Source organism: Myotis myotis, unplaced genomic scaffold (assembly GCF_014108235.1).
Source record: "Myotis myotis isolate mMyoMyo1 unplaced genomic scaffold, mMyoMyo1.p scaffold_m19_p_7, whole genome shotgun sequence".
NCBI lineage: Eukaryota > Metazoa > Chordata > Mammalia > Chiroptera > Vespertilionidae > Myotis > Myotis myotis.
The window spans coordinates 61,369,626-61,396,289 of NW_023416379.1; the positions used below are offsets into that span (position 1 = coordinate 61,369,626).

The 26,664-nt window shown below is 42.4% G+C and overlaps 1 protein-coding gene and 1 pseudogene across 1 annotated transcript; both read left to right on the top strand.

The window, feature by feature from the left end:
- The first annotated feature begins 6,678 nt into the window (after positions 1-6,678).
- HTR1B (5-hydroxytryptamine receptor 1B) lies at positions 6,679-12,656 on the top strand. The gene has a single exon (XM_036318083.1). The coding sequence runs from the start codon at positions 7,319-7,321 to the stop codon at positions 8,477-8,479; it is 1,161 nt and encodes a 386-aa protein (XP_036173976.1). The 5' UTR covers positions 6,679-7,318; the 3' UTR covers positions 8,480-12,656.
- An 11,094-nt stretch (positions 12,657-23,750) lies between these two features.
- LOC118660730 overlaps positions 23,751-26,664 on the top strand; it is a 46,139-nt pseudogene continuing 43,225 nt past the window's right edge.

Sequence of the window (26,664 nt, forward strand, 5' to 3'; positions counted from 1 at the left end):
GCTCATTTTATCATTTTAACAGTTGTTCGCTTTATCAGTTACAGAGAAAGGTATGTTAAAATTTCTAAATGTGATTGTGGTCTTGTCTAATACTTCGTTTAGTCCCATCAAATTTTGTTTTATATAGTTTGAGGTTATGATATTAAGATTCTTATGTCTTTCTGCTGAATTGATACCTCATACTTTAAAATATACTTTTAAAATATTAAATAGCCACACCATCTTTCTTATGGTGACTGTTTACATGCTACATCATTTTCATATCATTTAGCTTTTAAACATTTGATTTTTTTAAAAAATATTGAAACATGTATTGTATAAAAGTATATAGTTATGGGTTTTGTTTGTTTGTTTATTCTCACCCAAGGATATGTTTATTGATTTGAGAAAAAGGAGGGGGGGAGAGACATTGATTAGTTTCCTCCCATAAGTGACCTATGTATGTGCCCTGACTAGGAAGTGAACCTGCAGTCTTTTCGTATACAGGATGATGGATGCTCCAACCAACTGAGCTTCTGGCCAGGGCAGAAATAGTTTTTTTTTTCTTTTTACTTTGATAATTTTAAAAATTTTAATTGTTGTGTTGAATCTATTTAAATTTATTGAAATTACTAATACAATTGAGTTTAAGTGTCATTCTATTCGTTTTCTTTTTACTCTACCTTTCATTGTTCTTTCTTTTCTAAGTTTTATATATTAATCAACTATCTGCAGCATTATTCTACTTACATTCTTGTGTTAATTTTTAATTACTACCTTAGAGAGTTTACAATATGCATCCATATTGACTTTTTAGGGTATAACTTGAAATACTTTTGTCACTTTTTGAACAATGCAAAACTTTTACTGTAGTCACTTTGTTTATCCTTCTTCTTTTTGAATAGCATCTCTTCGGAATTTTAATTTGTGTAATTCTGCACTTCCAGAATGTTGATCTCTCATGGTCTCCTATATTATATGCAAGAGCAGAACACATTTCTCAGAATTTCTAAACTTGGAACAGATGTAGATTAGTTTCTGAAATATGATTCAAACTGAAAGGTGTAATCCCTAAAAGTGTTCATGGCGGTGTCTTCACACGGTGTGGATAAAACACACCAACCACGACACAGATAAAATCAGCTGGCACGCAGACAGCAAACAACGGAAGGACAGAGTCCTGATGGTGCTCCACATGCTCCTTGTTCCTAAGGCTCAGCTGTATCTCTTCTCCGTCCAAAGCCTGGCGGTTCAATACCTCATTTGAGCCCCACTCTCCTTGAAACAAATTCTCTCTTTTGCTTTTAGGTATGCTTAAATTGGTTTCCTATCACTTCCAATAAAAGTCTTAATTGGTTTCTGTTTGGGCTGTGGACTTAGGAATATGTTGTGTGTGACCACCTATCAGCATTACTTTGGAGGTGATGATTCACTGGCTGAACATAATCATGGTGCACAATTTTCTAGCTGATTTTTACCATCCCCACCTCCCCACCCCCCCCCCCCCAATTTAAAGGCATGTAACAGAAAATTATTCTGGAGACTTGAATAGCTATGAGCGGTGATGCTCTTCACAGGTAGGATGAAATAAAGCCACAGGCAAGATGGTTAAAAGGGCTGCCAATGCTGAGCTGTGTGGCTGACTCAGCGTAGACTATTCATAAAGAGTTGGGCCTTCAAATTAGAGAGACTTGGATTTGAAAATCAGTTCTATAACTTACCAGCTGTCTGACATTGGCCAAGTTACTTAAATTTTCTAAGCTTCAAATTCTGGATCCAGAAAATCCTGTATAATAAAAACGTAATATGCAAATTGTCCCCTTGACTGGGAGTTCTTCTGGGAGTTCAACTAGGGGATGGGGCCAGTGGGAGGTGGGGGGAGTCGGGGGAAGGGAGGGAGGCCCCTGCTGGCAGGCCAGCAGCCCAGTGGCTAGGGACCCTACCAGTGCATGTGCACTGGGCCTCTAGTAGGATGATAAATGACAACTCCTAGTGCTGGTATAAGAATTAAATGAATGAATGTATATGGAACAGGTAGCATAAGGTTTAGTGCAGCGGTTCTCAACCCGTGGGTCGCGACTCCTTTGGGGGTCAAACGACCCTTTCACAGGGGTCGCCTAAGACCATCGGAAAACACATATATAATTACATATTGTTTTTATGATTAATCACTATGCTTTAATTATGTTCAATTAGTAACAATGAAATTGGGGGGTCACCACAACATGAGGAACTGTATTAAAGGGTCATGGCATTAGGAAGGTTGAGAACCACTGGTTTAGTGCATAGTAAGCATGAAAGGATAGTGATTATTATTACTCATTAACTACAGGTGAAGAAACCATAAAACTTCCTGGCTTGTTTGTGGGGTTTTTTTTTGTTGTTGTTTGTTTTTTGCAAGACTGGAGCTAATCGTGCGAAGTGATACGAGTTTTCCTTGTTGAAAAGAAGGCAAAACCCAGTTGCTATGGCTTCTTCCCTTCGGCCAGTGGATAGCTTCACTATTGCAGTCTTTGGATTGATTTTTCTAGAGAGACTGCATCTTGAACAGAGCTGCCTAATGATGCTGCCCACTTAAAGCAGCAAGTCGGTCTTACGTTTTGGTGGGCTTATTGGCATTGTTTTTCCATCCAGAAGTTTCTTACCGTTGCCACATCCCAGTGTTTGTCCAGGAAGAAAGTTTGATGCCCATCTCTCCCATGCAACCTCTGCTCATATAACTTTAAGTTTTAGCTTAGACATTTTCTTCAGAGACTTAGGTCTTAGGCTGACCAGGAAATACGTGATTGAGACCTCACTTAGGGGCCAGCTCTGCTGCTGGTTGGACCTGGGCTGGCTTTGAACCAGCGGTAACGGACCTGTTGAGGGTATCTGTTCAAAGTAACAAAGTGGCTGTTACTAAAGAGACAGACATTAGAGAGTGTCTAAGTGATGTCTATTTGCTCTAATTGTTTGTCTACATTCTTCCTTAACTACCTATACAAAATATTATGTATCTATACATAAACCTGAAGGCACTAATTCTCATAGATTAATTTATGCCAGCGTAGAGTTTAGAAAATAAAGCACGTCATGTATTATTTGGGAAGGCTTCAACATCCCTTAGGAGGCACACAACACGTAAGTACCATGACACACATTCCAAGGCAAAGGCCCCATTAATGTTGGGGCAAAGAGTATGGAGAGTTACCTGAGCCTCACAGAGATTGTCTGCAAAATTGTATGTATTCATCTGTATGTATGTGTGCAACTCTTCATTTGTCTGAACTTTCCTATAGTTCCATCAAACAAGACATAAGTAAGACTTGTCCTTTCATTGTCACCAATACATTTTTCAATAACTGGAGGAAACATGCGAACTAAAACCACGCAGAAGGTTGTACAGAGCTCAAGGTCTGCTGTGCAACTGAGGAAGAAGGACTTGCACCAAGAAGTCGCTTGTCCCCACATTTGTGGCGAGGGGCTGCCGGGGGCTTTTCAAGTTATGGAGAGAGAGGAGGTGAAATTGCATTTTTCCTTCCCCACAGGGGCAAAGCTCCTGGAGAGTGAGTGCTTCAGCTTTTTTATTTCAGCAAAGACCCTCATAAACTCACGGTACTTCCTTTGCTCCTGTGCCTAGGCCTCTCTTAAGAGGCACTTTCTGGGAAATGCAAAGAAGAGTGCCCCTGACCAGAGGGGCCAAGACAGAGTGGCACCGCCAGTTCCGTGGGTGCCTCGGGGCTGCGCGGAGCTGGAGGGGACTTCTCTTCACAGCGTTGCGTCCAGTTAGCGCCCTGCTGCAAACGTGGAGGCCTGCCCCGCCTCTCAATCCACTGCGTCAGCCGCCCCGCATCTTCCTAGCACCGTGAGGTCTATTGGACGGGCGACTCCTCTCCGTCCCCGTGCAGCACACCGAGTGGCAGGCTTCCTGTCTGCTCAGAGGCTGCACGGAGGCCCCGCGTTATCCTCTCCCGCGCTGAACGCCCTCCCGCGGGAAGCTGGCGAGGCGAGCGCACCAACGTGCAGTTTCCCTGCCAGGGGGTCAAACAGGAGCTATTTCCATCCAGCTAGCGTTTGCTGCGCTCCGATAACGCCATCTGGACCCTTGTTTCCTCCTTGCCCCTGGAGCTGTCTTGTGGCTGAATTTCCCGAAAACTTGAAGGACGGCTCCTCCTAGCGCAGCCGGGAACCACGCCTCAGGGCCGGGTCTAGCGCCCAGGCAGGGCCAATTTGGCAGGTTTCCTGCTCTCTTGACAGTTTCATCCACAGGCGCGCATGTGCCAGCGCTAACATTTTATATATTTTAAAGCGCGAAAGGAATGAGTGGCATGCGGGAGCCACATCAATGGAAAGTGGCTCTCCACTAAACTGTCAAAACCCTGCCTGTATGAAGCTCCGTGTGCTCAAGCAACTCCTAACCCAAGGGGGGTGAGAGGAGGAGGGGATCCGATTCTGTCCAGATGCGGCAGATTTATTCTGGGTTCCGGACTCCAGGAAGCAGCGAAAGCCACAGGTCTCCCCATCGCTCAAGCCAAATCCTAGAAGGAGCAAGCGGTTTTCTCCTTTGCATGCTACTGGAGCAAAAACCGAAAAAGAAAGGACTGCCCACAGCTTGTGACATTCCTCTCAGCCTTCCTCTGTCTCATTCCGCAGCTCTCTCTACTCTTGCCTGCTCTCCGAAAATAGCAAGAAAATAGTTTCCTGGCACACCCTCATTCAGAACACACATTTTTTTTTGCTCCATCCTGGCCAACGCCCCCACCTAGTGGCTTAGACTGCCTGTTTTGCTTCCCTCTGCTGTGGGTTCTAAGATAAAGAGGCGCTTTGCAAAATAATCAAGTCTAACTAGACTCCTGATGTGGGTGGGTGGAGCGGGAGGATGGGCAAGAGGCTTAAAATGTGGTGCAAATGAGGTTTAATGTTATCAGAGCCCTGCTGGGTGCTAGGAAGGGGAAGAGAGGAAAGAGAAGGTTGCGTGTTTGTTCCTAGCTTGGCTGCTGCAACCCAGGAATGTCCTCAGGATGCCTTAAAGGAGTACCCTCGCTCTTAATGCATGGTGTGTTTTATTTTCTTCTTCATACGTAACAGGATATGAGAGCATGTGAATTATTTACTTGCTCATGCAGTTTTTGCCTGCCTGCCTGGCTCACCGACCAGGAATTAAAGAAACTTGGGTTAGGGTTGTGTCACCTTGGGTAACAAATCTCTTCTTTCAAAGGATCCCAATTGCTCTTTCAAAACTGAATAGATGGGCCAGGTAATCTCAGGCTCTTGACTAGACTGAATAATACTATTTAAAACATATTTACATTTCACCTGATACATTTGAACGTAGTTTTTTATTGGATGTATTCTATCTGCCAAACACTGAGCAGGTCCTGGGAGCTAATAGTTGGGCTAAAAAGACATTGTACATTCCTGATGATTGAAAAAAACAAAAACAAACTTTCTCTTGTACTTCTACCCTACATTTGTTTCTGTGAAGGCTGGAGGAGGCTCCGAGCACGGGGTATATGCTCTGAGGTCCTGGGACCTAGGTGCTGCTGCTATTGCTGGGTGCGGAATATGGTTGACATCCTGATATCCACAAACATAACGTTTGAAGGTTAAGGAGAGCCATTGATGGTGCCAGTGGTGATGGCCCCAGAGACGTTTTCGTCTTGTTTTTTTTTCTTGAATCCTGATGACCTCCCTTTTTAGGCAGGTTGTGGAAAACAACTGCTTTCTTCAAACTGTTTTCCAAAGGTACTGAACTGCTGAGCAGCGGAAGCAGGAGGGTGGAGCGGAAGGTTTCATTTCACATACAGTGAGCGTCTATTTGTGCTACTTTTACATTTTGCACAGCTTTTTATTTATTTATTTATTTTTCCTGTTGACTCACAGTTAGAGGGGAGGGATTGAATGAAAAGCACATATTCCTAAAACCAGATATGAAAATTTAGTTTGTATTGTAGTAAGAGTTAAGCAGAACTTGATGCCCAAAGCATAAAATACACTGCTGGCCATTTCCTTCTTAGGCGATATTATTGGCGCCTCCTTCCAACCTGGGTGTGGCCAGCAGGCCTGGATAAAATTCCAGAGCGCAGAGGTCAGGGCCTGGGGCTAGCCCCACCTAGCACCGGCCGCTGGGGTGGGAGGTGGGAGGTGGGAGGTTGTAGCCTAGGAGGGGACGCAGCGATCCTGCTTGTGCCCCCAGTAGAGAGCGTGGGTCTATTGGGAGGGGAGCGCCGCAAGCTCGGAAGCGGATGGAGGCAAGGACAGGACGCCCTCCTCCCAGTTCTTGGCCGAAATGCCGCACCTAGGTGTCAGGATCGGGAGGGGCCAAGGGATGGGAAATGGAGCCAGGGCGGTAGGACCCGGCGGGAGCTTCCTTGGCCACGGAGGGAACTGGGCGGGAGGGAAGGAGGGAGGAGAGCGCGAAAGGGAAGGTGTTCGGGAGCGGGCAAACGCTCTCGCCGTGCCGCTAGAGTAGCACCACCGGACCTGGACTCTATAAAAGGAGTTCGTTTGTTCCGCAGCTCGCAAGCTCCTCCCGGGCTGGCGCACACCGCTTCCCCCGGCTCCCCCAGAAATCTGCCCATTCCCCGTGTGCCGCGCCAGGTCCCCCAGACCCGTGCGCTCAGCGGCAGGACTCCCAGTGGAGCACGAGGTGCGAGCAGCCGCAGCCCAAGCCCTCGAGTCCCCCCTCGCACGGCCCCGTCCCCGCGGGGCAGCTTGCCGGAGTGGCCAGCGCGTGAAAAGAAGGGAGGGCCGAGCGCCCGCGAGGCGCGGCGCCGCGCGGCTCCCAGACTTCACCCCACCCAACTCTGGCGGCCGCAGCCGCCGCAGGAAACTGCCACAGCCTGGGGAGGCGGAGCGGGAATGCAAGACCGGGACTCCTAGAGGGCCTGTCCGCTCTGGTCTCCACAGCTAGGAAACTCCTGTGGGCCGATTCTGCAGCTCAAGGAGCGCCCGGGTTAGGTAACGCCCGAGCATTTGGGGTAAGAGACCCCACCTGGCTCATGCTCCCTCCTCAAACAATACCTCGCCCTCCTCCACTAGATGCCCCGGTGGAAGCCGGAGCGGAGCGCAGCGCGGTGGGCTAGTCCTTAGCAAGCCCGGAGTGGAGAAGCGCAAGCCAGAGACGCGGAGGCAGCGCCGGGCGCACTGCAAGTGCAGGGGACGCGCTCGCCTAGCTCGGCTGCCGCGCCCTTGACCTCTAGTTTCAAGCTGGAAGCCTGGGTGGAAGAATAGCTGAGGAGCCTACGAAAACTAACTAGCAACCAGGGGCAGGACTGCGGTCTCTTCCGCGGTCCTTCCTCCTCTCCCACATCCGTTCCATGCTTCAGAGCTGCGCTCCGGAGCCAGGGCGAGGAGAGGCATGGAGAAGAACGGCGCTCAGTGCGCCCCGCCGCTCGCGGGCTCCCAAACAGGGGTTTTTCAAGCCAACCTCTCCGCTGCTCCCTCCCACAACTGCAGCTCCGTGGACTCCGTGTACCAGGACTCCGTCGCCCTGCCCTGGAAAGTCCTGCTGGTCTTGCTGCTGGCGCTCATCACCTTGGCCACCACTTTCTCCAACGCGTTCGTGATCGCCACTGTGTACCGGACGCGGAAGCTACATACCCCGGCCAACTATCTGATCGCCTCACTGGCGGTGACGGACCTGCTCGTCTCCATCCTGGTGATGCCCATCAGCACCCTGAATACGGTCGCCGGCCGCTGGACCCTGGGCCAGGTGGTCTGCGACTTCTGGCTCTCGTCGGACATCACCTGTTGCACTGCTTCCATCCTGCACCTCTGTGTCATCGCTCTGGACCGCTACTGGGCCATCACGGACGCCGTGGAGTACTCGGCTAAAAGGACTCCCAAGAGGGCGGCGGTCATGATCGTGCTGGTGTGGGTTTTCTCCATCTCCATCTCGCTGCCACCCTTCTTCTGGCGCCAGGCCAAGGCCGAGGAGGAGTGCGTGGTGAACACCGACCACATCCTCTACACGGTGTACTCCACGGTGGGCGCTTTCTACTTCCCCACCTTGCTCCTCATCGCCCTCTACGGCCGCATCTACGTGGAAGCCCGCTCCCGGATTTTGAAACAGACTCCCAACAAGACCGGCAAACGTTTGACCCGAGCCCAGCTGATCACCGACTCCCCTGGGTCCACGTCTTCCGTCACCTCCATTAACTCGCGTGCCCCCGACCTGCCCAGCGAATCGGGGTCTCCCGTGTACGTGAACCAAGTCAAAGTGCGAGTCTCCGACGCCCTGCTGGAGAAGAAGAAACTCATGGCCGCTAGGGAGCGCAAAGCCACCAAGACCCTGGGCATCATTTTGGGAGCGTTCATTGTGTGCTGGCTGCCCTTCTTCATCATCTCCCTAGTGATGCCTATCTGCAGAAACGCATGCTGGTTCCACCAGGCCATCTTCGACTTCTTCACGTGGCTGGGCTATCTCAACTCCCTCATTAACCCCATAATCTATACCATGTCCAATGAGGACTTCAAACAAGCGTTCCATAAACTGGTCCGCTTTAAATGCACAAGTTGACTTGTCCATTGCACTGGGGGTCACCCAAGTGGCCTTTGGGGACCATGTTGTGTCTGGTTCCACAGGTAGGTCGACTCTTCTTTCACTGTTACCGGGTCAGAGCGAGGCGCTGTCTTCCGGCAAGGGCAATGGATCCTGAGAAGCCAGGACAGCCCCGGGAGAGAGAGCACGGAAAGGAGAACTGTGCACACTAACGATTGAGCTTCCCCGCTGAGGAGGAGGCTCACTTTCTTCCCTCAAACCCCAGGTTCAGCACTGGCTCTGCGGCAGCCAGTCACAAGGCGGGGTTTGCGACTTTTAAAATTCTATGATGGAGACGTGACCACTGCCCTGCTCTGGTGTAATGGACGATGCCCTCTAGGAGCAGTGATACATGTTAGTTGTTGTCTGGATCCTGTCTGAGACAGATGCATACAGCCTGGCAGTACTTGAACTAGACACTTACTACCTTGTGTTTTGGGGAGAACTTTGTGTTACAGCCTCATTTAAGAACAGTTACGTTGGCATCCTTCGGTTTGCGTTTATTTGACCTTGGTTGGAGAAACTGGTGGATTTGGTGCTTCCAACCCTATGTGTGGCTGGGGGGGGTACAGAGAAACCTTGAAGAGTTAACAGCAAAGTTCTGATGTTAAGATCTCTATTTTTATTACAATTGAAACTATATGGGATGGGTGGGTGGAAGGGAGATGGGGAGAGAGCGTTAAACAGAGAACCAACACCTATGATTGTTTGTTTTCTGCAGATTTTTGATTTTTAAATTCCTACTTAGTGATTTTTCAAACCACAGTTTTGACAACTCAAACAAAACATTACGTGTGCTAGTGCCAAAATCTGCAGATTGCTTTATTTTTTCCCCTCCTAATTTCATGTACCTGCCATTTTACACATTGAAATCCCATAAGTGGAGGATATGATGGGTGACTCAGCCCCAGCTGCTCTATTTCTTATTAATGGAATCGATTAAACTGATGATATTAGATATATACTGCTCCTTAACAAGAAATGCATCTTTATTCCTTATCCAATTCAGTGACATGTAAGGGAGACTGATGAATAGGAATGGTTCTTATTAAGGAATGAAGGGCAATAGGAGGATGTATATTTTGACTTGTAAAAAAATCTTAAATGCATGAGACTTTTTTCTGATAGTCATTTGCACTCTCCTTCCCATCTGTAATTCATTTGTGTGCTAACATATAAAGTAACCAAGACAACTTGCTTGGTTCTGCAAAAATCTTCAAAATGCAGTAAGAACCCCAAAAACTATATCAAAAGGAAAAAAAAAAAGCTTGTTTCTTTTACCTTTCTATTGAAGTTTGGGTAGGAACAAAGATCTCTAGAAAATGACATGCAAGAACTTTAGAAAAGCCTCGATAAACTAAAATTGAGCTGGTAATTCATGGAACCAAATCTCAAACTTTTTAGGTAATCAAGAAACTGATAAGCCTTGGCACCTCAGAAATCTGTCACTGACCTGATACCTCAATGAATATAATAGCAGTAATACTTTAAATTTATGTCTTTTAAAATTGCAACAATACTTACTCTTATCCCAATTCACTCTAACGACTTCCTGACACAGGGCAAGATTTATACACTAAAAGATGAAAAAAAAACACGCATTATCTAAATAAAAAAGGAGTAGCCCTGAAGGACCATCTACACAGAAAAAAGTGAAATGGAGGTGGACCATTTAATATGCCAAAGAAGATTTACATTCCTTTCTTCAGAGAGCTATCTGCAGTTGCTACCTTGTGTCTGCAGAAGCAAGTTTGTCTTTGTAAAATGAATTCACTCCCTGCTTGAAGCTCTGCAGTCCAGACTGTGAGACAGTATGTGTATAGGTCTGAAGTGCACCGTTTGCCTACTATGCAGACCTTCACTCTGGGGCAATGACTATTGAAAATATACTATTCCAAGTTTCGCAGGTCAACTAAATAAAAAAGGGAATTTTGATTAACATTTACACCAGTTACTGGAGTAAGATACACTTTTAGGAACTAGATGATCCTATATTTCTTTTGTATCCCCAGGTTTCTTTGTTTTGTTTCATTTTGTGACATTTCTCCTATGGAGAAATCTAGCTTACTACCTATAGGAATGTGCATAAAGCATGGTATTGTTTTTATGCTATGTTTGTTTTTGTTTATGCAGCTGTGCTTTCTTTGGGCCTAAGAAGCAATTCAGTCAACTTCTAGGACCTTAAAAGGGGAAAAATTAGTAGAAACCAATAGCCACTGACAAATGATTTCTTTATTTGGCACCTACAATGACTGTGTCCTCTTATTAACAGAACATGGTCAATTCAGTCAAAGGAACTGTTTGCCATTTTGTAGATTACCCAACTCCAATTTTTGCTTGACTATTTGGCTGAACTGACTGGATTTGGGGCATATTATGTGAAGTAGAAGCTTGCAAACCCTCGTATTTATAAAAGATCTAGAAACATCATCTGGCATTGCACATGATTATGCAAAAATGTATCATTCATCCCAGGGGTATGTAGTTAAGACTGTTAAGCTCCTTTTCAGTTACTGCTGCCTATAGTATAGTTGTTTCATAAACTAGATACATGGCTTTTTTGCAGAACATAAATGGGAGATGGAAATGTCTAACTTATATAGAAATGAAAATATATTTTCATTGGCTGTTGTAATAAATAACATTTTCCATGTTGTTTAATTGCACAAAATTTCACAGAAATATATGAATGCATACTCATCCAAAAATATGAATATTGTCTTGTGTTTCTAGGAATTTTAGAGTTTCCTTTTTAAAAATGGACACTGCACCCATGAATGAATTGCTGAGTTCAACAAATTTCCTACAGAATAATAATCTTCACTTTCTCTCTCTATTATCCTAGTTTTAATCTTCTTTAACCAGGAAACCCTAAAAGGACTATAATTCACTCAAGCAGTAACTTCTCAGATTATGTGTTTTTGATGGAATTGTTGTGATTGAAAGTTGCCTTTGGTATTCCACCTTTCAACAAATGTGTAATTGGAAATGAAATTTAGGAAAATAATAAAAGTCCTTTTTTGTGTCCTAACAAGCTTTGGGTAGTAATTCTATTACTATGAAAAGATTGGTTCATTGTATTTTGGGTTGCATCCAGGAGTTTGAGCCTTCAAGAGAGAATAATTGAGGACAAATGATACCGAGGAGGACTGGCATTATCGCTATGATTTGGGGGATATAGTTAATATCTGTAGGAAGAATTTAAAAGGAAATAGATTGTGATCTCACATTCTGCAAAGAGGGTAAGTCAGGTTCATTATCATAAGAGTTTTCCAGATCCGAATTCTAGAGGTTCTATTCAGTCTCTAGGCTAGGTAATAAGATTTCAAGGTACTGTATGGTGCTTGAAATACAGAAAAAGGAAAAGGAGGAGCTGGATTAGAAGCTGGCTTGGGGGAGACGTAAGAGGAAGAAAGTGACTCATCTGGGCACTGGAGAAGTCCCCAGAAAAATGGCTCTTGGAATCAGAAAGTGCTAGGCTTGATTGCAAATAGAGCATGTTATAACTGTGTTGTTCACCTCAAGTGTAGTCTACTTACAAGGGTTAGGGACTATACACATCCATCATAATACCTGAAACCTTTTTGGATCTCAGCAAATGATACCTCCTCTTTAGCCAGTATTTCCCCATCGCCTCCCTTGAGGATACAGAACCCCTGTAACATAGAAACACTGAGTGCTATTTACCAGAAGTTGGACTAGGGGAGATCAGACAAGACTGAATGGGAGAAACATAACTAAACTAAAAGTGACTGAGGTTTAGAACCTTTCACATTTACCCCTTAGGCTGGTTTATAGTAGCTCTAGTGGCTTAGAGGAAATTGCCAAATATTTCATTTCCTATAGCATCAGCCTCTTCTTTACCCAATCTCTCCTTCCTCGTCCTTGTCTAGAGGTTTGAAGCTGTCTTCCAAGAATCCAAAGCCCGTCACCGCATCTACAACTTTTCTCAGTGTCTCATTTTCAGCTTCTCTACTTTTTCATTCCCCATGCAAAGCCCTAATAATCCATGAAAATGTGTTGATCTAATTTTCTTATTTTACCAGTACAGGGCTAATTAAGTAGCCCAGGGATTTTGCATTATTTAAAAGGAAATTGTTGATCCAAACTAATGTGTAATTAGTGAGGGCAAAAGCTTTCAACTGAGGCATCTACTGGAGTTTACAGAAGCGAAGAGGCTGGTAAGGGGAGGTGGTGGGAAGTGAAGCTTCTTCACCTTTCATCAAGGCTCATCCTTGAACAGTCCACCAGGGGGCAGAGTGCCTCTGAGTTGTTTAGAGGCTGGGAATGCTCACCACTCCCAACCTCAAACTCTTTCTTCTGGGACAAGGTATTAATGCCTCTGCATCCAAGAGCCAAGGGAAAGAGGGCTTATCATTTATTTAAAATAGCAGATTTTTCAGAACTGCAAAGTCAGGTAGAAGATCCCTAGAACACACCTAAAGTTGTTCTTTATGTATACAACCTGAATTTTCTTATTCATCTCTAGTTCTGGAGTAATGCTAAAATATTAGTTGTTTTTTTTTTTTAAAAAAAAATGTTTCCATTGATTTCAGAGAGAGGAAGGGAGAGGGATAGAAAGATAGAAACATCAATGATGAGAATCATTGATCATCCACCTCCTGCACTCCCCCCTACTGGGGGCCTAGCCAGCAACCGAAGCATGTGCCCTTACTAGGAATTGAACTGTGACCTCCTAGTTCATGGGTTGACATTCAACCACTGAGCAACACTGGGTGGGCTAAAATCTTAGTATTTTAAAACATTGCAACCTTTGGTTATGGTGGCACTGGGTAAAGTCAGAGAATAGAAAACAATTTATATTAAAAATAAAGAGAATTATTACTTAAATGTATCTTTCACTACTATGTTTTTCTTATTACTGTGTTTTTCAACATATCATTGGTTTGAGGCTGATATGGCCATAGTTCAAAGGTAGAACACTTGCCACTTACCATTTCTTTAAAGAAAGAGCTGCTTTTTTTGCACAGAAGTAAGGTGTGTTTGTATGTCAGTTTTCCCCAGAAGGACAACTTTCAAGTCTGTGTAATTTTGGCATTTACTTTAAAAACAGGCATATATAAATGTGAGTATAATCTCATGTATCACAAAAATAAATTTCTGTGTCAGAAGTGGATGGTATCAAATGAGAAAACAACTATTATACAGGGTGGGGCAAAAGGAGGCTTACAGTTGTGAGTACTGGAAACATAGTTTGTTCTTGTATTATTTTTTATTAATGATTGTATTATTTTTCATATGGACAACTGTAAACCTAATTTTGCCCCATGCTGCATTATTGCACTCTTCCATAACATCTCAGCATTTTCATTGTGCACAATGGGGAGCTTCTTTGTGACATTTCACACATCTGTCAGTTAAATTGAACTTTTAATGTCAACATCCACATTTTAGGGCTATGCTAGGATTTTCAATGCTCCTTGAGATAGAACCAACCAGTCCCCGGAGCTGGAACAGCTGACAAAGAGAATGCCTTAACGCTAGTCCAAGCATAGTTTGTAAAAGAAAAATGCCCATTTCTTTTTGACTTAGTTGCACATATTTCAAAAGATAGGAAAAATCCCTTTCAAAACTACTAACTAAATGACAAGAATGGTCTTATAATATTTCTTGTACTTAAAGTGAACAGATGGTGATATAGAGATCCATTTATGGTAAATGCTTAAAAGAATCTACCCATAGCTTGCTTAAATGATGCATGAGGGCGTGAGTCACATCCTCCCTGACTCTGTGGGAACATTCCACACATGGACGGACTGTGGATGGGTGAGTCCATATTGGGATAATGAGATTTCAGGATATTTCTTGCTCTCAATTGTAGTGATGGGGCTGCAGAAGTGGGGCAGTTCACAAAGGCCTGGCTACTTGGTCCAGGAGCTGTGCTCAGGGGACTTTTGTAAACACATTGGTTGTCTCCTCTAAACCCACTTGGGAATCCAGTGTGTGATCATGTATGTAGATCTACAGCTCTCCCTGTCATGCTTATTTCCTTGAATAATCTCAGTGAGTTCATCATTGGGCTGATTTGATTTTGTGGGGGAGCTGTTTTGTGGCTCTTCATCTTTTCATCCCAGTCTTGCCTGACTGTATGGTTCTTGAGCCCATTCTCCTTTTTCTGCTCTTCAGAGCCTTTCCCAAGGAATATAGCATGTTGGGCTATTCACACAGTGGGAGTTTGGCATCAGCTACCGGTATGAAGGCCCCCCGCCCCACATTCACACACATTGATAGGTTTAAAATGCAAGAACAAGCCTTTGAAGTAAGAAAGAACTGAGTTTAAATCCATGTTTTCTAGTCATGAGCAAGTTCCTCTGTAAATCTAATAATACACACCTTTGTGTTTGCAGGTAAAAATTAAATGGGATAATGCAATTGTTTTCAACCTTGACTGCAAATTTTATTTATCAGGAGAGCTTTGAATACCTTTGCTCAGGCCATGTCTCAGACTAATTTAATTATATTTTCTGGAGCAGGGCCCAATATTCTTATTTTAGAATTCTCCTCAGGTAATTCTGATGTGTGGCCAGGGTGAGATCCCAGCTCTTAGAATAATGCTGGGGTGTGTGGGATCTGTGGATGTGAAGGGGGTCCCTAAATGAAACAGAATTCAAGTGGATTTGATTTTTAACTGTGGTACTTCTAACAATGTAATGGACATAAGAATCAGCAGGAGAGCTGGTTAAAATGCAGATTCTATTTCAATAGGGCCAGGGTGAGATTCTGCATTCCTGACAGGCTCCTGGGAGATGCCCATGATGCTATTCCATGGACCACACTTTGAGTAATAAGGATCTACAGGAAAACATCACTTGCTTATAAAGCATTGGAGATTTCCTAAGAACATATCTTTTAAAATGCCCAAACAACCAATAAAACCAACATCAAACTTGCAAATGAGAAAATGTGCTTATTAATGTACACTAGGTTGTGTTTTCTTGACTTGTTTACCTGATATTCATGTCTCAGCTTCAGCAGTTCTTAACTGTTTCCCCTTACCTGCTTTATCCCAGATGCTTGGAGTCTTCAGTCTACCCTAAAGCAAATAGCTTATTTCCAGATCTGAATCAGTAAAGTGTGACCCACAGATTCAGACCTCAGTTTTTACATAATTTTCAAATAAGGGCATTGTCTTTGAAAAAAAAAAAAAATATATATATATATATATATATATATATATATATATATAGAGAGAGAGAGAGAGAGAGAGAGAGAGAGAGAGAGGTAAAGATAGGTTTACAGTTCAGAGTAGGCAAAATAAAGTTTATTTTTGGATTTTTATTTACTAGAGGCCCAGTGCACTTGCACCGGTGGGGTCCTCGACCTGGCCTGCTGGGATTGGGCTGAAACCAGCTCTCCAACATCCCCTGAGGGGTCCCAAATTGCGAGAGGGTGGTTCTTGGGTGACTCACCTGGAATCGGACTCCCTCCTCTCAGGTTCCAGGTGTGTCACCGCAACTTGGCGGCTCCTGTATTGAGCATCTGCCCCCTGGTGGTCATGCGCATCATAGCTACCAGTCGGACGGTCGCTTAGGCTTTTATATATATAGATTTTTGTACTATTTTCCATATAAAAAACTGTAAACCTACTTTTGCCCACTCCTGTATATAATTATCTAAAAATACAAAACAAATGATAAAATAATAAATAAAGCAAATAAATAACAATTGTCAACACATGGCAGGTGGCATCATTTCCTTGGTAATCTAGCTCACTTAGCCCACTTGACTTCCTGCTGTTAGCATGCACACCCACACCCACACCCACAAACACATTTGCATATTGTATAGATATTATCTTTTGTGAACACAAGTAACTATTTAATCTTAGGTGACAGAGGTGTGCTTTCCACCTATTTTATTTTTATTGCATTTTAGAGGCACTATCCTAGAGTAGTGATCTGGCAGCCTTTTGATTTCATGAAAAGCCCCTCCCTAATTTTTATTCCTAGAGGTTTTTTGTTGTTGCTGTTTTCCTTTTTCAGCGAAAGTAATTTAAATTTTTTATGAGAAACGTTTGTCAATTTTTTGACACCCGTCCCTAAAACTAGAGACATTGTTGGGTTTCTTAAGCCTAGATAGGGAATAAGAATCAAAGGATCCTACTTCACAAAGGACCCTACCTTTCAGTTTTTCAATTGAGATTTTGAAATTAAATAGTGTCAGTGTCCAAGCAGGTTTTTATTCTAGAGTACAAGACATAGTTTAAAGTCTTTTCTCTCCTCCATGTACAATCACGATGCTTAGAGTTGGATTCTAGCAAAGACACATTGCTCTGAATTTAACTACTTTACTTTCAAAGGGGCAGAGGTTGAAGAGGAAGCAAGCACTTTTAAGCACTTACTCTGAGCCACATACTTTACAGAACTGCCCTCCAGCATTAGTCCTCATAACATTATCAGGAAGTAGGAATAATTGCTTTTTTAATAATTGTGTTATCATCATGATCATGAGCAAGGTATTACAACAATTCCATCCAGTTCTGTGGTTTGGAGAATTATGGCAACAGCCCCAGTTGAATAATTTCTAATCAGACTTTGAAAGGAAACTGCATTATTAGGTCTGTTTCACTTAGTCTTTGAGAATGGTGTTTCTAAATGCTGATCTGAAGCTTTTCAAGAACTTTAGGGATTTATCTGTGGGTGCAGTGTTTTCTCAGGAAACACAGGTTTCCTGCTTGGTCTCCTCCCAAATTCCTGTCTCTCCCTGCGTGACTACAATCTTGACCAACCTAGGTACATGCCATGCCCACTGACCCCTTCCAGGGGTGTCGGTATGTGTAAAAATGTACATTTAAGCGGCTGGCTACGGCAGTGTTAAATATAGAGGCTTCTGCTGTGATGAGTAATGCATGGCAGGAGGTAGTTCTCTCTTACGGAAAGTTACTGACGATGTACATATTAAAACTTGGGTATTTGAGGCTTTATGCCTATTTTTACATGGAGTCAAATTATGAGTGAAAAGTAAATTCAGCAAGAAATAAGATGTTTTCAAATATTAGGGGTTATTTCTATATGCCTTCCTCATCCTGAGCACTACCACACACAACACACCAATAAATCATAAAGACAGAAACTTATCAGTAATCACAAAACTGACTTTAAAACAATACATTTAGAGTAGGTATTTTAAGAAATGATTTGCTTTGTCCATGACTTGGGTTTTTTCTTTCTTTTTTTTTTTTTCAAGGACAGCAGCGTGGTGACTGTGGTGGGGAGGGAAGAGGGTACATCAGGGATAAATGGTGATGGGAAAAAATATCAAAATAAAATACAGGGGGAAAAGGATTTGCTTTTATTAAGGAGTAAACATTACAGTACTGAGTTTGTGAGGCTGTGGAATTGCCTCAGTTTTGGATGGAAAACACACACCCAACAATTAGAGAAAACTCTGCCCCAAATACTTTTTGCCCTCTCTCTTTGAATTGGCATCCACTTTTAGTTGAAACAAACAAACACACAAAAACACATGACACAGAAAGTGTCCAGTTTTAGAAGTGGAATCCAGACCAGGCTGACCTTAGTTCAAATTCAAGATTTGCCAGTTGTCAGCTGTATGAGCTTCACTCAAGGAGCATTAATTTCTTCATCTGTTAATGTGTCGAAAATAGTGTCTTCTTCACAGATTTGTTATGAGAAAAGCTCAATCCCAAAAGTGCTTGAAACATGGTGGGCGTCTACCGGATGCTGGCTTCCTTCTGTTCAGACAAAACGCGCCAGGTGTCTATCCAAAGACCATGGAATTTTTGAGTCAGCAGAACTGTTTAAAATCCTGTTTTTTTCTTATTAGTATGCAATTTTGGACACGCTTGTTAATGTTAATGTCAGTTTTCCCATCTCTAAAATGGAGCTAATAAGATCTACCTTGAAAATATTTTTAAGAGGATTACATTGTATAGTAACTGTAGTTTGCTTAGATAACAGTATGCTTGCACTTTATACTATACGTTTCTGTAAGGTTTCAGTTTTTTCAGAACCATGAGAATGCTTTCCATGATCACTAGGGGCTCCTTCATGTGAAAGGTGGCTGGTTAGGGTGCACTTGGAAGAGGGAAGCTTGCAGACACAGGGTACCCATGGCCTCATGTAGAGGCAGTCCCAGTCCCACAAGCGTATACCAAGCACTTACCTGTCCACGATAACCCAGACCACTGTCCAGAGGCATTGAAATAATTGTAAAGGTCCCTAAGTCTGCATTTAATCAAGTCTGTTTTCATTTCTGACCGCTTGCGTTAGCCAGTCGTGTTCATAAAACACAGATATTTGCTATAGCAACTAACACAGGCTCTTGCTGCTGGGCGGAAGGGTTGCCCCCATTCTTTTCATTCCACAAAGGAGATCCCCTGCCTTTATGAGATGTTGCCTGAGACCTATTTTAGACCAACAGTAGAACAAAAATGAGGCTTTAACACTGCGTTATTTGATATTTTTATTATTTTAATTAAAACTGGTCTTTTTTCTCAAAGGAAACAGTAAATACATTGTATAATTATAAAAACCAAAGAACATGAAGATGATAATCTGAAAGAGAGAGAGAGAGAGACAGAGAGAGAGAGAGAGAAACATCAATGATGAGAGAGAATCATTGATCAGCTGCTTCCTGCACGCCCCCTACTGGAGATCAAGCCTGCAACCCAGGCATGTGCTCTTGACCAAAATCGAACCCAGGACTCTTTGGTCCACAGTCCAACACTCTATCCACTGAGCCAAACCAGCTAGGGCTCTAAGAGATTTTAAGGTTATTCACCATTGCATTTCAGGGTCTGGCACAGTGCCTCACAATTTGTAGGAGATCCTTAAGTGATCAGTAAATGAATGTGTGAGTGAATGAATAGGTGAATGTTTTACTTTGCATGATAATGCTCTGTAAACTATTTTTCAACCACAGATAGACCATCCTCCCCCACATGCACCTAAGGGTCATGGAATTCGATTCCCAGACAAGGGCAAGGACCTGGGTTGCAGGTTACATCCCTGCCGTGGTCAGGCACATGTGGGAGGCAACAAATAATGTGTCTCTATCACAGGGATGTTTCTCTCACTCTCACTCTCTCCCCCTTCCTTCCCTCCCACTCTCTCTGGAGATCAATGGAAAAATATCCTTGGGTGAGGATTAACAAAAAAGCCATAGCTGGTTTTGTTCAGTGGTTAGAGTGTCAGCCTGCCGACTGAAGGGTCATGGGTTTGATTCCAGTCAAGGGCATGTACCTCTGTTGCAGGGTCCATCCCCGCCCGGTAAGGTGCGTGTGCAGGAGGCAACCAATCTTTATGTCTCTCTCACATCCATGTTTCTCTCTGCTTCTCTCTCTCCCTTCCACTTTCTCTGAAATTCTATGGAAAACATATCCTCCAGTGAGGATTAAACAAAAGGAGAGAGAGAAACTAACTATGGGTTCTTCATAAGGTACTGCAAGATACTGAATCATCAAAAAAGATGAAGTGACATTACATACTCAAGAGGAAAAGTGTGCTAATACATTCTAGGCAAATTTTCAATAGCAAAGGTAATAATTAAGGGTCATGGTACATAAGAGCTAAATACTCAGTTGGCACCAAAATGCAAAGTTTTGCACTTTTTAAGTGTTCTGCACAATTGCAGTTTTATTGCCAGTAAGTGTTTTAGATACAAATTTGCAAACATTGGTCTCATGGAATTACATTTTCCTTTTAGAAATGCCTACTGTACTTCTGCACAGGGTAGGGAGGAAAGATTTTTCTAAAGCAGGGGTGGGGAACCTTTTTTCTGCCAAGGGCCATTTTGGTATTTATAACATCATTCATGGGGCATACAAAATTATCAACTTAAAAATTAGCCTGCTATATTTGGTCAATCATTTAATTAACTCACCCCTAATGCCTTGGCAGGGCCAGCCCAAATGACTTCATGGGCTTTGAGTGGCCTACTGGCTGGACATTCTCCACCCCTGTTCTAAAGGAATGAAGTTATGATGAACAAAATGAAAGTGTATGGAGGAAAGCCTAAGGCATCCAGGAAAGATGCTTGGCAAAGCCATGGCCCTAGGGTGGGAGGGAAGTGCACCTCATGTAGGTAGGAGTTTCATAGGTGCAGAAGTAGAGACAGTAAAATCCTATTGGCAAAAGACCTCACTCTGGCCTGGCTGGTGTGACTCAGTGGTTGAGTGCCGATCTAAGAACTAGGAGGTCACAGTTTGATTCCTAATTAGGGCACATACCCAGGTTGTGGGTTCCATCCCCAATGGGAGGTGAGGGGGCCATGCAGGAGGTAGCTGATCAATGATTCTCTCTCATCACTGATGTTTCTATCTCTCTCCCTTTCTCTCTGAAATCAATAAAAATATATTTTAAAAAAGAGAAAAATACCTCATTCTGGCCCCAAAGGTGGTGCTTTCTGATCCTTGTTCTATGTAATGAAGCATTTATATCCTCTCAGATATGGCTGACAGACATAACTACCCAAAGTATCTTCCTTTACTCACTTGCAAAATAACTCAAGCACTTTTTCTATTAGAATACAAAAGGATTTTTTGTTAGGAACAACTGTGTCAACAAAGGCCAAGTTTCCATGTAAGGATAGAGTAATTTTTACAAATTACTTAGGCATTAATACAACAACATATTTTGATGGCCTAAATAATTAATTCAGATTTTTCTGTTTGCATTGATTGAATTCATTGGATAAGTGCACATTTCTCTTCTTTTTTCTGTTCATGTGGACCACAGCATTAAATCTTTGAACAAATGTTAAATGATGGGAAATTTTTGTTTACTGTGTAATTCAATAGCCCAGCCTTAGAGCTCCTTATTGTAAGATGCAAAGAAAGGAAAATTATGATTTTCTTGTGTTGACTGGTGCAAATGATGGAATCAATTAGTGTTGTCTCTCAGTTATACAGAAGTATGAAATTGCCATGCAAACATAAAACTGGAGATTTTTTTAGGGGGAAACAACAGACAAGGGAAAAAAAAGGAAAGTTGTGACAGAAGATTACTTTTCTTGTGACTGGCTTTATCGCTCCAATATCAAGTACTTTCTTGAGGCTGAATGGAGAGAAGGAGAAGCAGGCAGGGGAAGGGAAAGCAAGAACCAATAAGAAAAGCCGTGAGACTGAAGCAGCAATATTTCTAATCATTTATCATTGACACTCCCAAATGAGTGTCTGAGAATTAAATTATCTTGTCATTTCCCGAAGGATTGAGGTCATGAGTAATGGAAAAAGAAAGCCAACTCACACCCTCTTCTCTGTAAAATCAACTTGCTATCTAAGCAAGTGAAGTTCATATCATGGCTGGTTCTAATTAAATACAGGATTGCTTCATTACTTCTTAAGCTCCCTGTCATGTATATTGGTTCTCCCTGAAAACATCAGATGAGAATGCCGCCTGGAGTCTCTGCTTTTGAATACAGTTCTGTATAAACACGTGCCATTTCCACAACATGGGCACCCAGATAAATAATTTTATTTGATAAACAGTGGATTTATTTTGTACCAGATGACTTTTTTTTTCCTTTGGAATTGTGGATATATAAAATTCTTAAATCCTCCATTTCAAGACAAGTGCTAGCTAGCATTTATTCCCCCCTTAGTGAGGCACTAAGCTGATGGTTTTATATGGGTTATCTCACTGAACCTTCTCAACATTCAGGTAGTGTTGCTATGCTCATTGATAGACCCATCTCCAGCTGTTACTCCTCATTCACCTGGTGCCCAGACATATTAAATTTCCTAGTCGTTGGGATGCATATGCCATTTCCAGGCTCTCTCTGTATGCTATTCCCTCTATTACCATTGCACGGGGAATGCCTACTCATCAGCTGAGATGTAGCTCAAACTACCTCCTAAGCAGAGCTGGTTAATACTTCCCTTTGCTTTTATAGCAACTTATAAAAGCCTCTAATACCATTATATTGTAATTGTGTTTATATTTTTGTATCCGTAAGTGGATTTAAGTCTTTTATAGGATAATAAAAGCCTAATATGTTAAGTGTCCAGTCGTCCAGTCAGCCATTTAACCAATCAAAGCGTAATATGCTAATGATATGCTAAGGCCGCTCCACCACTTGCTATGACATGCACTGACCACCAGGGGTCAGACAGTCGACCGGTTATCCAGTTGCTGTGACATGCACTGACCACCAGGGGCAGACGCTCAGACTGGTAGGTTAACTTGCTGTTAGGGTCTGGCTGATCGGGACTGAGCAAGATGGGCCAGACACTCCCTGGAGCCCACCCGTGGTTCCTCCCTGGTTGACCAACCTCCCACGTCCCTCCCCGGCCCCAGTTGTGCACCAGTGGGGTCCCTTGGCCTGACCTGTGCCCTCTTGCAATCTGGGACTCCTTGGGGGATGTCGGAGAGCCGGTTTCAGCCCTATCCTGCAGGCCAGGCCGAGGGACCACACTGGTGCACGAATTCATGCACTAGGCCTCTAGTATATAGATAACAAACCAATTAAAAATATGTGCTCTTTTTAGGTAGACAATTAGCTTTCACAATGTCCCATTTCCACAAATATTTGATAAAACTGTCTCAATTTGAAGTAACTCATATCAAAATAAGAGGCTGTGGCCTTAGCCAGTTTGGCTCAGTGGGTAGAGCACTCGCCTGCGGACAGAAGGGTCCCAGGTTGATTCTGGTCAAGGGTAAGTGCCTGGGTTGTGGGCTCCATCTCCAGTGGGGGGTGTGCAGGCGGCAGCCAATCAATGATTCTCTCTCATCATGTTTCAATCTCTATCTCCCTCTCCCTTCCTCTCTGAAATCAGTAAAAATAATTTTTAAAAAAGCAGGCTATGTGATTTGCTTGAAAAACATAGAATTTGGAACTCAGAAACCTGGGTTTGAGTTATAAACTTTTCCACTGATTGGGCTGGTAACATTGGGCGAGTTACTTAACTATTTTTAGCATTCTTTTACTTACAGAAGCATTGTGTGGGTTAAATAGAAGGATTTATCGGTCACTTTTTTTTTTACCCTGACCCTGGATGCACAGAAGTGAATCAAACTGTCTGATCCCTACACTCATAGAGCTGACATTCCTGAGGGGAACTCAGACAATAACCAAGGAAAGATGAACTAGGAGGCAATGGCGGCATGTGCTGCAAAGAAAACTGGTACTTGGTGTGTGCTCTTTTAGTTAGCAGTGTCCAGGGAGGCCTCTCTCATAAGGGGACGAAACCTGAGGGGAGAGGTGTGAGCCAAGCTGGTGTGGGAGAAGAGTGCCTGGGGCAGAGAGGTAAGCTGCTATCACTCGTGGAATGACTGCTGTGTATGTCCTGCAACGTGGAAGACATGCTGGTAATGACATTGGTTCAATGGAATCAAAGTGTGTACAAAGGTAAGATGCTCCCAGACGTTTCCTACTTCCCTGCCCGCTTCCTGCAGACCCTCTGCTTGGCCTCACTTGAATTTCACTGAAATTCAAGACATCCTTCTTCCCCCAATAACACTAGGTTGCTGAATTGCTAACACAATTGTGTGTTCCCATGCGTACTTAAAAATTTTTTATTAACTTAGAGCTTTTAACGTTGCTTTCATAGTCACCTATAAATATCGGCTAAACTGATCACTGCTTTGTAAATATATTGAAAGAAGCAATGGAGGAAAGTAAATGTATAGGCAGCTAACCTTAAAATAAACTTGGATAGATAACATTTAGCTGCAAAGAGAAATGGCTCTTTAACTTAGCAGAATAATGCATTTTCGAATGTGGATAACCTCAGCCTATCTTTAATATTTTATTGGCCCAACTCACCACCTTTCTCTCTTCTCCATTCTAGCAGATGAATAAAGAAGCAGAGATTTCCATCATAGCAGCACTCCACACATTGACATTTATTGATTTCTGTTAGTATCTGAGGTGGCTGTCATTTTACTTTTATATGTGGCATTAATAAATTGTGGTTAAGTGCTGCCTGTGCATTTTTTATTGAGGCCCCCTCATGTGCTCTTGACTATTTTCAAGAAATCTTTTGAGTTTTGGCATTGGCATTTTCCTTGGTCTTTGTCTTCTTTTTTTGGGAAATGTACAAATAGCACCACGCAATTCTGTTTCCCAAGAAACACGAAAGCACAGAAAGGCATGTTCTATTCTGAGGTGTAGAGGTTACCGAAAGGATCCCTTTGTTGCTTTCTCTTTCTAAAGTCCAAGAGAACAATGCTTTGCATATGCTGAAACCACAGGACTGCAAACCAAAAAGGGAGAGATTCCTTCTGGCACCTGGGTAAAATTGATGTGAGCTAATGCAGCATCATTTTCAAGGCAAGCACTGACCAGTGGTCAAATTTCCTTAAAAACAACGAAAATAAGATATATAACAATGACAATGCAAATTTTTTGTAAGGTAGCACTAATTAAACTTGAATACCTGCCAAGGCTATGTCATTTTAATTTCTTTTTTGGTGTTCAATGTTATTTTAGAATGGTAGAGATAGTATATGGTTATTATAATTATTTTTATGCCTAGAATAAAAACAAGTTAATTTTTAAAACAAAAGATAGGTTAACACGATTCAAAATATTGTTTAAAAAAAGTTACTTCTGCCCTAGCTGGTTTGGCTCAGTGGATAGAGCATCGGTCTCTATCCACTGAGAGGTCTGAAGGGTCCTGGGTTCCATTCCGGGCAAGGGCACATGCCCTGGTTGCGGGCTTGATTCCCAGTAGGGGGCATGCAGGAGGCAGCTGGTCAATGATTCTCATCATTGATGTTTCTGGCTTTCCTTCTCCCTTCCTCTCTCTAAAAAAAAAAAAAGTTATTTCTTTCTACACCTGTCTCCTATTAGCTACAGTTCCCACTACCTATACCATTCAGGTAACCACAGTTATTAGGATCCTTTTGAAGTTCCATTTTGCATACATTAGCAAAACAAAATATACATATTATTTTCTCTGCCCCCTTCCCACAAAACAATATGTCCTATATTATACACAAAGGCTTACACATAGTTAAGCTTACACATAGTTAAATTTTTCGGAAATAAATGCGCAGAAAGTGGCAAAAATGTATAGAGCGGTCCCTATATCCTTCATCCAGTTTTTCTATTGGTAACATGTTCATAGATATGGTACCATATCAGAACCAGCAAAGTAACATTAGTACAATTGATAGAGCATATTCAGATTTCAAGCATTTTACACGTGCTTATGTAAAATTGGTGAAATCTGAGAACCACTAATCTGTTCTCCATCTCAAAAATGTTATATATATGAAATCATACAGTGCATATCTTTTGAGATTGGCTTTTTCACTCAGCATATTCCCCTTGAGATCTGTCTAAATTGTTGCATGGATCAATAGCTAGTTCCTTTTGATTGGTGTGCAGTATTGCACAATAAGTATGCACCACGCTTTGTTTAACCACTTACCTATTGAAGAGCATTTGAGTTGTTTTCAATTTTTGGCTACTGCAAATAAAACTGTTATGAACATTTGTGTACAGAGTTTTTTCTTAAGATAAGTTTTCATTTCTCTGGGATAATACCTGAGAGTAAAACTTCTAGGGGATATGGCATGTGCATGTTTAGGTTTATGAAACTATTTTCCAGAGTGAATGTACTCTTTTACCAGGTGCACTCACTTTGTCTGTTAGCTATTCTGATAAATGCATAGCAATATCTTATGAAGTTTTAATTTTAATTTCCCTAATGCCTAGTGATGCTAGCATGTGATTATTTGCCATTTGTATCTTACCTTCGGTGAGATATCTTTGCCAATTTAATAATTGGATATTTGCTTTTGTGTTATTTTACTGTTGGATATTAAGAGTTCCTGACATACTCTAAATATAAGGTATTTGTCTGATATGTAGTCTGAAAATATTTTCTCCCATCTGTTGCTAGTTTATGTATGGGCTTCCGATGGACCTTCACAGAGTAGAAGTTTTTCATTTGAATTAGATACAATTTTTCAGTTTTTTTTTCTTTTCTGGATTGTGTTTTTGGTGTCAAGTCTAAAACTCTTTTTATTCCTAGGTCCTGAACATTTTCTTTGATCATTTTTTTCTAAAAATGTTATAGTTTTATATTTAAATCTGTAACCCAATTTCTGTTAATTTTTGCTTAAAGTGTGAGTTGTAAGTTGACCTTCAAATTTTTGCCTATGATGTCCAGTTGATCAAGCACCATTTGTGTAAAAGATTATCCTTCCTTTATTGAATCACTTATGTGCCTT